General features: G+C 29.4%; 4 protein-coding genes across 4 annotated transcripts in view; 3 read left to right on the top strand and 1 right to left on the bottom strand.

Moving 5' to 3' along the window:
- The window catches only part of LOC125819887 (probable rhamnogalacturonate lyase B), a 425,441-nt gene that overhangs the window by 374,192 nt on the left and 37,914 nt on the right, over positions 1 to 13,335 (bottom strand). The window lies entirely within an intron of this gene.
- Positions 6,209 to 7,959, top strand: LOC125819914 (transcription factor RSL2-like). The gene is made up of 5 exons (XM_049499319.1): positions 6,209 to 6,715; positions 7,035 to 7,241; positions 7,442 to 7,507; positions 7,737 to 7,802; positions 7,891 to 7,959. The coding sequence occupies exons 1-5, from the start codon at positions 6,209 to 6,211 to the stop codon at positions 7,957 to 7,959; spliced, it is 915 nt and encodes a 304-aa protein (XP_049355276.1).
- Positions 9,830 to 10,414, top strand: LOC125819921 (zinc finger protein ZAT10-like). Its single transcript, XM_049499326.1, has one exon. The coding sequence runs from the start codon at positions 9,842 to 9,844 to the stop codon at positions 10,412 to 10,414; it is 573 nt and encodes a 190-aa protein (XP_049355283.1). The 5' UTR covers positions 9,830 to 9,841.
- LOC125819918 (zinc finger protein ZAT10-like) lies at positions 11,906 to 12,717 on the top strand. The gene has a single exon (XM_049499323.1). It carries the CDS (start codon positions 11,962 to 11,964, stop codon positions 12,607 to 12,609), a length of 648 nt encoding a protein of 215 aa, XP_049355280.1. The 5' UTR covers positions 11,906 to 11,961; the 3' UTR covers positions 12,610 to 12,717.

A 13,335-nucleotide genomic window follows, 5' to 3' on the forward strand; every position in this document is an offset into this window, starting at 1 on the left:
TGTCTCAGCTTTTCAGAACCTACAGAGCTCACTACTAAAAAAAATTACTATTTTCCAATTGAAGTTACCATTGAAAAAAAATGGTCAACGGCTATTCTTATAGATATTTCTATTGAATCGGTGAGAAAACAAAAAAATAGTACTAATATTCTCACAAGAATAAATTAGAAAGTCTTGACTATTTCAGTGAAAATATGTTTCTTACCATATATTTTTCTATTGAGCTCGTTCTGTGCAAAATAAGTGAGAACAAAAATTATATTCTATCAAATCAGTTCGTCATTGATTTGCGATGGGAAAAACTTATGTTTCTAGTAGGTGTATTTTCAAACAATTAATAAATTTTAAAGCAATAAACAGAATTATAAGAGACAAAACTATGGAATATAATATAAGGATAGATTATAAATATAATATATTATACATGTTTTGATATTAACAACTCTCATCTTAAACTTTTTAAGATTTGACTTCTAAATACAGCACAACTCTAAATACTTTAATGATAATTTATTCAATCCATGACCGACGTTGAACTAATAAAATAATATTCCTATTACCAACTTTTTTTATTTAATCCCTTAAACCATAAAAATAATAATTTATCCCAATTTTTTCATTTGTTAGGTGTTGTCTGGTTCTTGAAATATAGTTTTTCCTAATAATAATTGCATAATTTATTGATAACAGCAAATATAATTAAGATTGTTATATTAAAATATTGAAAAGAATTATGACGTTAAAGATCTATAATTATGGTCTAAGATATAATATGATGAGATAAACTTAAATTAATGAATAATCATATCTTTTCAGCTCATGTAAGTGTGATTAAGAGTTGTTCAAATTATTATTTTTTATGCTAATAATGGACGAATTATTATATCCATCTCTTACAAATTAGAAGAGCCATGAGGAATTTAATAAAGAAAAACTCTTTTGGCCTTTGTATGGACACGAGTAGATATATTAAAATTAATTAAGCTCAATTTTTTTAAAAAATAATATGATTAAGAATTTAATTAATTCCCATAAATAAAAAAACAAACCATTTAAAGAACGACACCTCGCTAATTAATTTACTAGAATTAATGATTGAGTTAGTCGTATTATTTGTTCGAACAAAGATTTTTTTTAAAAAACATTTATTATTAACTTAGGTTCAAGAAAATGGCTCTCTTAATTTCCCATGGCCATCCTTTTTATTTTTTATATAATGGATTTTTAATTTAGACGTGCGATTTTTAATAAGTTAGAGATAATAAATTCTGAAATATGTATTTAACTAAAATTTAGTCCATATTTTCAAAAATTCTTGTAAATATAGCTCTTTGGGAGTTGGGACTAATAATATACTATATTAGATTGTTATTTGATGTCTTCAGAATTTATATCGTGATTTAACATTTTTTTATAAATTTTTTTAATTTGATCAAGAAGAATCTTTTAACGGTAATCTAAAAGGTCATAAATTGAAAGAAAAATAAAAAAGAGAATCATTTACTAAATAATTTACTATCCTTAAAAAGGGACCACCATCTAAAAAATCTATTTTTCTTTTTATAACTGATAATATTTGTGCAGCAAAGTTTGAAAGTATTTGATTTTATTCTTACCAGTTAATAACAATCTTAAGGATGGGAAAAATATATAGGAAAAATTCTTTTAAGTTAATAATATCTTATTTAATTTGGAAGTTAGGCGATGAATGGTTCAATAATATGTTTGAAGATATTCATTGTTTACCATGTCTAATTGGATCTACTTTGAAATTCCTTTGTGTACATAATAACTCTTTGAAAAAATAAAATATTGAAAAGAAATAAATATATTCATTTTCTAATCCCAGTTGAATTTTACAAGATGTTATTATGTAAATATATTTTCTCCGTTTCAATTTTTTTTGTTCTATGTTCTTTTTTAGTTCGTTTAAAAAATATTCTTTTTTTTGGACAAGTCTCACCTTTTAGCTGTCCACATTACATATCTAAGATCACAAAACTAAAAAGCATTTGCGTATATTTAACATATCTTTAGTTTAAGATTTCCATTTTAAAAGATATGTGACATTTTTATAAAATATCTACCATTTCTTTCTATTCGTAATCCAATATAAAAATCAGTTGGTTCCGTTAAACTAGATGATATCTTGAGCAGTTACATATCCAAGATTCTTGGGACAAGTGGATGTATTAGAAGTTTCATATAAAAACCAAACTATAGAGTCGATCACTAATAGAACTAGTTTGAAAGACTCGTTAAAATTGATATGCTACAAGATTAATATTATACACAACATAAGCACCTGAAATATTAAATGAAATATGTATTAATTTGATAATGGTTAGAGCAACAAAATCGAATCCAAAATATTTTTTAAAAAAAGATTTTTAAAAAAAAGTTTCATATCAAATAAGAAATAGGATAAATAAATTGAAACGAAGATAGGAGTATCATCTTTTGTAATGACTTAGGTAATGCATGCATAGGAGAGGGGAAATATCATATATTAAACAGAAACGTGGCTCAATAGTAAAAGACAAGTGTTAGGATTATTGGCTTCAGATGAAATTATTGATAATTTTTAACAAAATAAAATTGACTAATGAAATTATTGGCTCTATAGTAAAAGACAGTTATTTTTTTCCACTCAATCAATATTTGAAGTTTGATAAAACAAAATTTTACTCTATCTTTCAGTGGCGTATATAGAATTTTATGTAAGTATACGTAGTATTATCCATTGTGACAACTTACAATTAAACTTGTATGTTGGTGGATTTGTGTCTATGATCCGGGGAAAATATAAAAGAAGCGGGAGGATACTCATCTGAACTCCATCGATAAAAAGTTATACTAGATAATTTTTTTATTATTATATATATAACTCTTGTTCATGCTTAAAAGTTGGCAAAAATATAAATATATGGCCATCTTTCACTCTTGTATATGCTCAAAAGTTGGCAAAAATATGTGCTTTAATTTTTATTTTAAAAAAAAGGAAAAATTATTTTAATAAAAAAATAAGTCGTGCAAAGCCGGCCAAAAATAGCCAATTGGAAATACATTCCCAAGAGATCAAAATCTGATCTTTTGGAGTTGTTCAAATCTCTATATTTTTCTAAAAAAATTAGATTTTATTCCAACCATTTGTGGTTTTTTTTTATTTTTAAAAAAAGGTTTATAATTTTGTTTTAACTATTTTTTTGTTCTCTCTTGAGATCGTGCAAAGGTTGGTGTGACCTTCAAAGTACATTGAAAGAGAAGGTTTATTTGATAAAATGAAACAAAATAAAAATGTACTGTATTTTCTTTTTTAATTAAAGGTGTGAAATGGTGATGGAAGGGTGATAAGGTAATGTAATAGAAAAAAATTATACCCAATCATTGTATTATGTGTACACTAAATTTAATTAATAAAAGACATGTGTCAGCTATCATCTTTATAAACTTTTTATCTATCAATTGATCATTAATATATAAATTTTACGATTTAATTATTTGATTTGATATATTATTTGATGCGAATAAGTTCGAGACATCTTTGATGATAGATATGAATAGGCAAAAAAACAACAACTAGGTGATTAGATTATGAGGTAAAAATTATTTTTATAATGTGATTAGTTATTGTCTGTGATATGTGTATTAATTTTGAAAGATTGTAGTAGATTTACAAAATAATTTGAGTCATTTTTTTAACAATTTTACCTCAAATAATTTTATACTGAGACTCTGAGAGATAAAAAATCACGAGGTCTATGCAGGACATAATCAAACTATCTCACGCTACATTCTTTCATTTGAAATAATTTATGTATATATGTTACTTTCACATTATGTTACGTGTGATCTTTTATAATTTTGTCTAGTCTTATGTGCACATTTCACATTACAACCGTTCTATAGTGTTTATTGTCTTTCACTTTATATGTTCAATTGTTTATATCTCGATTCTCCTTAGTAGAAATTCTGATTTCACCGTCATATAAAACACTTTAATATTACAACAAAAACAAGGTTACATGGGGATATGTTAAAATTATTTTTTTAATTATTAGTACAACAAAGAACAATGGTTAGGTATTGAGACAAAAAGGAACAAGAATCGAACGTTGGACTTACTATGTCGGATTTAGTTAGTAGTTTTGAAGAAATTAGTACTTGTCTTCCATGATCAACTGTCCTTACCTCCAACTGAATTCATCCCCTCCCCCCCCCCCCCCCCCCCCAACACACATCCACCCACTCAATTACGCGATGTATTGGGACATTATTTTACGCAATATATCAGTTGAATACATCACTTTACGCGATGTATCAATTGGATGCATCACTTTACGCGATGTATCAATTGGATGCATCACTTTACGCGATGTATCAATTGGATGCATCACTTTACGCGATGTATCAAGACATACACGATATATCATAATGTGATGTATCCGAAATCAAAACGCGATATATCAGGACGTTGATGGATGTGTCCGAAATCGAGACCCGATGTATCGGAATGTTTTGGAATGTATCCGGATTCCATCAAATTTAAGGTTTGTAATTTGAAAAAGATAGGGATAAAATATACTTGATTAACTTTTAACACTATGAAATTGTGTAAAATCTACTTAAATACATGATTTATCTTATAATTGTGTATAAATATCTTTCATACAAAATTAATACATCAAATATAATAATTTTCTCTTAGATGTAATATTGTATAATATTATTTATTGAACTATGTACTATAAATATTTTCAAACGCTGTATATTTTTTAACATTTCCCATTTTTCTTCTTCTTTATATATCATCACGTTCTCTCAATTACTTTAATTTTTTTAATTTTTTTTTACTTTCATAACGTATGGGGATGTTTGGCCAGCTAGTGTATCTTAATTAATTTATTATATTTCTATTTATTCTGTTAATAGGTAATGGGAACTCCATTACGAAAGAAATAAAATAAAATTAAACAAGACAACTATAAGATTAACAAGTAAGCATAAGTGTTAAAATTTAAATGGTTTTAAAAAAATCACTTAAATTGATTGTATCGAAAAATATTAGGTTTCTTTTATTATATCGTAGATTTTAATAAATATTTATTATCGTACCAAATAATTAAGTAAGTTTATGAAAATAAACCGAAGAAACACCAAATGTATTTATAAATCGAAGAAATACCCTGCTTGTTTCAAGCATAGCCCCCTAATACAATAGTCATGTTCCCCTCTTCAATTAAAGAGATTGTAGAAGTATGTATGTCTTTTACGTCTAATAAATTTTTCCAATAATACATTATTTTCATTATCCTTGATACACTTCACTTAGTCCAGATTACAAACCTTTCTCTCTCGCTTTAACTAGCCTGTACAATTTTATGATGTCCCCTCATTTTATAATAACGAAATATTAAAGTTTTCACTTTAAATCTAGGGCGATGAAAATGAGTACAAGCCAACAAGAAATATATAATTTGTAGAGAAGTGTTTCTCTTTATTTTCTTAAAACTTATTACTTCTTCTTGTTCTCTCTTTCTGCGAAACTCATAAATTATCATTAATAATATTTAACAACACAATTTAATTCATTAATCAGTGGATTAAAACTTAAAAATTAGAAGTCATATTGTCCCAATGATTAGATTAAGACAGTTATCCTTCTAATTAGTCCAAGATTTCATTAATGATTAATCTCTAATTAGAAGAATGACACAATTTTTATTTTATTAGTTGCATGAACTTGGTCCCACTTCTTAGTTGTACATTGCCTGGTGATAAAGATTCCTTATGAAATTATAGATTTTAATATCCAAATAATATTTCCTCCGTTTCAATTTATTTGTCCTATTTTCCTCTTTAATCTATTTAATAAAGAACGTATTTTTTATTTTCAACTCTTCACATGATACGTTTCAGATCACAAGATTAAATAACATTTCAGTATATTTGACATACTATGAGATTTAATTTTTTTATTTTCTTATAAAATTAAAACAGGACAAACAAATTGAATGGAAAGAGGAGTATCAATTATTTATTTAATAAACATTCTTCTATTTCCTTAACTTATAACCCTTTCTAGTACTAGTATAAATAAGTTCCTAACTTTTGTCTCATATTCCAAGTAAGATACATCCTCAAAAACCTTATTTTGTCCTATCACTTTTTGAGAATAATATTTATTAAAAAAATCACTCAACATATAATGGAGCAAATGGGAGCATTTTTTGATGAAGAATATTGTCAATCTTTGAGCAAAATGTTCTTTAATGAAAATTCATCAGATTTCATGTTTCAATTACATGGTGAAGATAATATTATTGGAGGGAGTTTTTTTTCTTCTTCTTCTAATTCTCATACTTTAAATAGTACTAGTAACATAGATTATTTTTCTCAAGAAAATAGTATTGATAGTAGAGGAAGTGGTGATATATTTTTTCTCAACAACAACACAAGTCATGAATATTTACAACATAATTATGATGTTGAGTCCACTAATTTTTACATGATGGGCAACAAGAATCTTGAAAATTCATTGTCTAATGATGATTATATTATGAAAGAAAATATTGGCAATAATTTTAGCCAATTGGATAATGAAATGTTGTTAAAGAGGAAGTTTGATAAAGTTGAAGTTCAATCAATAACAGAGGAGGAAAAATTCAAGGAGTCTGAAAATCCTAAGAAGAAATCAAAGGTGTCAAGAGATCATGTGAGTAACATAAATTCGAGTTTGATAGTTACTCAATTAATATTTATTATCTCATAAAGTCGCTTTTTTTTTGTTGAAAAAGGTGACTTTCTGAAATAATAAGTGACCATCTGAGAAATCAACCTCAGACATTCATTATCTTTCTATTAGAATCTTGAACTCAATGATTGCTGTTCAAACTTTTCAAAAATATCGTCTATGTCAGATTCTTAGGTTATATTCGAAGAATCTGACAAATGTGGCAATATTTTTGGAGAATCCGAACAACATAGCTCGAGATGATAATTTGTAATAGGGGTTAATTATTTACTCAATGCAGGGACCAAAAAATAAGAAGAATAGCCAACCAAAAGCCAAAAAGAACCAAAAGAACATTCAAATGAACAATGAAGAAGTTGGAGACAAAGAGACTAATAATAATGGACAAAGCACAAGCTGTTGCAGCTCTGAGGATGATTCAAATTTAAAAACCAAAACAAGGGCAAGCAGAGGGGCTGCAACAGATCCACAAAGCCTTTATGCAAGGGTAAGAACATAAGATTTTATTCGATTACGCGTAACCTGAAAGATAACTACATGTAACTGTTCGTAAAAAGTGAAATATGTAAATAAGACAAGTTATTTGCTATAACATGTTAAATTACGCTGATAATGCAAAGTTCTTTATGTTGTTCGTGTATATAAGTCAAATCCTGAAATTAATAATTTCATTTACAAAAAATGCAGAAAAGAAGAGAAAGAATCAATGAAAGATTGAGAATCTTGCAAGGTCTTGTCCCTAATGGCACAAAGGTAACCAATGTTTATTTCATTAATCAGTAAAATCTATGTTGCTCAGACTCTTCAAAAATATTGATAAGTGCATGTCAGATCCTTTTAAATAATTTTTTTTAAAAAGATCTGACACAGATGCTATGACAATTTTGGAGAGTCTGAGCAGTATAGCTTGAAATGATGTACATAACATTTGTTTATGTAATCAAGAATTCTGTAATTGAGTTTTTTAATTGATATAATTCAGGTTGACTTAAGCACAATGCTTGAAGAAGCGGTCCATTATGTGAAGTTTTTGCAGATACAAATTAAGGTAATAAAAATAAAAATATCCCTTTTTTCACTTTCTTTACTTTATTATTTGATTGAATGAATAATTAAATATTTTCATTTTACTGCAGTTACTGAGCTCAGATGATATGTGGATGTATGCACCAATTGCTTATAATGGAATGGGAATTGACCTCTAATTAATTTATGAATTTGGAAGCAATAAACAAATGTCATTTTGTTTTTAATTATTGTGATATAAGACATTAATGTCCCCCATATGCTAACTATGTAAAAACACATTTTTTAATCTTGATCATGAGTAGTTCTCATGTTTCATATAGTAGACATATATAAAGCATATCAATTACCAGCCCTTTATATAAATGTTTCTAAAATCTTTAATGATTCTGAACGTAATATATTAATAACTCAATTGCCGTTAAATACTTTTGCGACGATCTTAAAAGAGAAATCTATTATTACTAAATATTTTTTATATGTATAAAAGAGATCATCGATCACTATATGTACTTTTAAAATCAAAGTTGATACTGAAATTGTTAAGGGTTGATTTGCTACTAAAAAATATCCCCAAAAAAAGAAAAAGAACACCCTAAATTAAAATACAACACTTTACATTTACACACACTTATTTAAACTTTTAAAATCTATAAAACAGAGTTCTTACTCTTTTATTCTACTCTCTCTCGAAATTCGAAGCTATGTGGTTGAACCACTCACTTGGTTCCATTCGTTCTTAGAAGAAGGCCCGTTTTACCTATGTTACCATATGAAATAGAGTATAGTCAAACCCTACTGGTTAAAATTAGAGTGGTCAAATAGATAGATCACGCTAAATTTGAGCAGGTTGACTCCTACATGTTAAAATTAAAGTGATCAAATGGGAATATCGCGCTGAATATAGCAATATTTCTCATGAATCAATTAGGTTACATACTTTATTATTTTGACATTGTTTTTTCAATGAGGCTAAAATTTAAATGGTGGCACTCAAAGATCCTATTTGTGCAAATTTTCCATCTAGACTTGTATTATCATAAGGCCTTTCGGCCCATATATATTAGCCCACTTTGTTAGGCCCATCTATGCAACACGATTCATTACCTCATTAGTTTTTAGATTTTTTAAAGAAAAAACCCCGTATAAAACTGAATTTTGAAAACATTAAAAAAGAATAAATAGTATCCACTCTGTATCAAATTATATGACTCACAAAAAATGACACATTTCTATATTTAGTAACAATTTAACTTTAAAATGCTCATTTTATCTTTAATGAAATGATTTATAGTCACACAAATATCTATCACTTATTTTAGGCCACAAGTTTCATATATATGTTAATAAAATCTGGTTTTTCAATGCATTGAAGTATCGAGATCCTAAACCAAAGCTTAAGAAAATTACAACCAAAATTGAAGAATCGAATTAGTTTGATTCTGTTTAATTCAAATTTTCGATTTTATATCCATCCCTAGCCCCCAGGAAATCGGATAGTTGTGGAGGGTAGACATTCCCCATCCATGAATGTGTACGCACCAGATCAAACAGTGAAACACCAAATAAAAAATATTTGAGTCTGAGCTTAAGAGGTAATGAATGAAATGTCTCATGAATGTATCAAATATTGAACTCTTTATAAGTTTTTGATAATCCTCCTTTCTTTAAGTTAGTTTTTGAGACGGGAGTTAACCACAAATTCTAATTTAACATTTCATACCCTTTTGACAAGTTGACAAGTTGTTAAGCAAGCGGCTGCTGGCGGCTGAAAAAGTCACACAAAATATAAGTCAATATACATTTTGTTTAGCTTTCCATAGTCTAATATATACTATAGTCTATACCACTTGCATTTAATAAAATATTCACTACTTCAACTTGCTCATTTTTCAATTTCATTCAACTACCTAATAATTATAATTACTACCTTCCTACTACTTGTCTAGCAACTTCCTTCTATATATCCCACTCACCAACTATATATTCACTTACAAATATCCCTTCTTCTATTCACTCACAGTAAATTCTTCATTCTCTAAGAAAAATACAACTATAGTAATGGCACTTGAAGCTTTGAATTCATGGACTAAAGGCAAGATCAGATCGAAACGATCGCGTAGCATCGTCATGGAAGAGCAACAATCAATTATTACTGAAGATGAATACTTAGCTTTGTGTCTACTCATGCTCGCACGCAGCAATAACAATAACAATGTTACTAGTAAGAATTTGTACAAGTGTTCAGTTTGTGGTAAGTCTTTTGGATCTTATCAAGCTTTAGGAGGACACAAAGCTAGTCATCGTAGTAATAGAGATAAAGTCTACGAACAATCTGTAGTCATCACGTCATGTAATGTGGTTAGTGGAAGGACTCATGAGTGTACCATTTGCCACAAGACTTTTCCAACTGGACAAGCTTTGGGTGGTCACAAAAGGCGGCACTATGAAGGGAAGGTGACGTCATCATCATCGTCGAGCGGTGTGGGGTCGGTCAACAACTTTGACTTGAATATTCCGGTGTTACCAGATAATTGGCCAGGTTTTGCCTCGGGCGAGGATGAGGTGGAAAGTCCTCATCCAACTAAGAAATTAAGACAATTTCCTTCACTTGAATTATTCCAACAACAATAGGACACATTTTGGGAAAGTGATTATTTGATTATTTCATTCATTTGATTTATTCTTTTAAAAGAAAATTCTATTATATGGCTGTGATTTGGACATTTTGTTGCCTTTTTAATATACCAACACTCCTATTTATTTTGTATTTCGCCTTGATTGTATTTGTTGCATGAACAAATATTGTTGACACAAATTATATTTGTTTCGCGAACAAATATACTGAATAAAGTCGTCTAGCAACCAAACCTTGCTATAAAGCGTAAATAGTAAAAGTGTAGCTACAACTCGTAATATAAAAACCAAACTATAGTAATTTCTAATAAAATTTGCTAATCATAATCATTAATTACATACATCAACAATAGTGGGAATTAATAATTACAATCAAAGTTGGAAGTTGTTAAGGCTGCTGGTGGCTCATAAAGTCACACAAGATTTAGGTCAATATTGTGAAATATGCCCAACCTCTAATTAGGGATGGCATAGTTTGGGCAAACTTGTACTTCCTCTTTTCCTTCTCTTCTTCCTCTGCCGGCCGTAGAGGCCTGAAAATAAGACAGTCTGAAAAAAGAATCTTCTATCTACACGTTTTTGAAAATAGAATGACAAAGTAAGCTGTAGAAGCATGAAAATAAGACAGTCTGAATAAAGGATCTTCTGTGTACACGCTTTTGAGAAAAGATTGACAGAGTTTGTTGGAGTCAAAATTTGATATTTGATTTGGACTTTGATATAAAAAAAAAATTATACATTGGTTATTGGAGATGTATACATCTTCCAAATGAATCTTAAACCTCCACCAATCATTTTATATCTTGAGGAAGAGATGTGTTTTGACTTTTGACAGAGTCCATAGTCTACATGCAGATTAGGCAACTGTCCCAATTAATATATATTCTCTCCATTCACTTTACTATTTAAAAATAAATTTTCGATTTTAACTTTATTATTTAAAATACAACTATATTTGTGTGACTGACTAATACAATCACTCCACTCTCTTTAAAAATGTTTGAACCCGCCCTGCATCTGACCCGCCCCATATCTCCCTATTGTCATCCCTATCTAAAGTGGAAGAATAAAACCAAATAGGAGTAAATACCTTGCATCCTTTTTAGCCGTCTTCGTTGAGGGTCATAATACAGAGGCAAAGTCAGGATTAAGAATTTGGGGGTTCTAAATTTCATTAATAACCGTCAATCAATGTTGTTAGGAGTTCACAAATTAATATATATATATATAGATATAATTAATTTTCTAGTACAAATATAAAGTCTACAGAAAAGCTACTGAATTCGTCCGAACCCATAATCCCCCACCTAGCTCCGCCGCCTCAGTACTAAACAAAGTTCCACTTGGCCCTCAAGTAATTAATATCTTTGTCAAATGTGCTCCACTCTCTCCTTCCTACTCCTTGACTTGCAACTTCCTTATCTAATTTCTCCCCTTTATATATTACAAATCTCCCTCACTCAAAATCAACAAACATAATTCCAACTCTTTCTCTTCTTTTCACTCACAAATTTCTTCATTCACTAAGAAAAAACCAACTAGTAATGGCACTTGAAGCTTTGAACTCTCCAACCACCACAACTCCACCATCACTATTTCAATTCCAAATTAATACTACTACTCAAAATTACCTTGAATCATGGACAAAAAGCAAGATCAGATCGAAACGACCTCGTAGCATCGTCATGGAGGAACAACAACCAATTATTTCCGAAGATGAATACTTAGCTTTGTGTCTACTCATGCTCGCACGCAGCAATAACAATAACAATGTTACTAGTAAGAATTCTTACAAGTGTTCAGTTTGTGGTAAGTCTTTTGGATCCTATCAAGCTTTAGGAGGACACAAAGCTAGCCATCGTAGTAATAGAGATAAAGTCTACGAACAATCTGTAGTCATCACGTCAGGTAATGCGGTTAGTGGAAGGACTCATGAGTGTTCCATTTGTCACAAGACTTTTCCAACTGGACAAGCTTTGGGTGGTCACAAAAGGCGCCATTATGAAGGGAAGGTGACGTCATCATCATCATCGTCGAACGGTGTGGGGTCGGTCAACAACTTTGACTTGAATATTCCGGTGTTACCAGATAATTGGCCGGGTTTTGCCTCGGGCGAGGATGAGGTGGAAAGTCCTCATCCAACTAAGAAATTAAGACAATTTCCTTCACTTGAATTATTCCAACAACAATAGGACACACTTTGGGAAAGTGATTATTTGATTATTTCATTCATTTGATTTATTCTTTTAAAAGAAAATTCTATTATATGGCTATGATTTGAACATTTTGTTGCCTTTTTAATATACCAACACTCCTATTTATTTTGTATTTCACCTTGATTGTATTTGTTGCATGAACAAATATTGTTGACACAAATTATATTCGTTTCGCGAACAACAAATATACTGAATAAAGTTGTCTAGCAACCAAACCTTGCTATAAAGCGTAAATAGTAAAAATGTAGCTACAACTCGTAATATAAAAACCAAACTATAGTAATTTCTAATAAAATTTGCTAATCATAATCATTAATTACATACACCAACAATAGTGGAAATTAATAATTACAGTCAAAGTTGGAAGTTGTTAAGGCTGCTGGTGGCTCATAAAGTCACACAAGATTTAGGTCAATATTGTGAAATATGCCCAACCTCTAATTAGGGATGGACATAGTTTGGGCAAACTTGTACTTTTCCTTCTCTTCTTCCTCTGCCAGCCGTAGAGGCCTGAAAATAAGACAGTCTAAAAAAAGGATCTTCTATCTACACGTTTTTTAAAATAGAATGATAAAGTAAGCTGTAGAAGCTTGAAAATAAGACAGTCTGAATAAAGGGTCTTCTGTGTACACGCTTTTGAGAATAGATTGACAGAGTTTGTTGGAGTCAAAATTTGAATACTTTAGATATTTGATTTGGACT

Source organism: Solanum verrucosum, unplaced genomic scaffold (assembly GCF_900185275.1).
Source record: "Solanum verrucosum unplaced genomic scaffold, falcon-dt-bn FXZP01000229.1, whole genome shotgun sequence".
Taxonomy (NCBI): domain Eukaryota; kingdom Viridiplantae; phylum Streptophyta; class Magnoliopsida; order Solanales; family Solanaceae; genus Solanum; species Solanum verrucosum.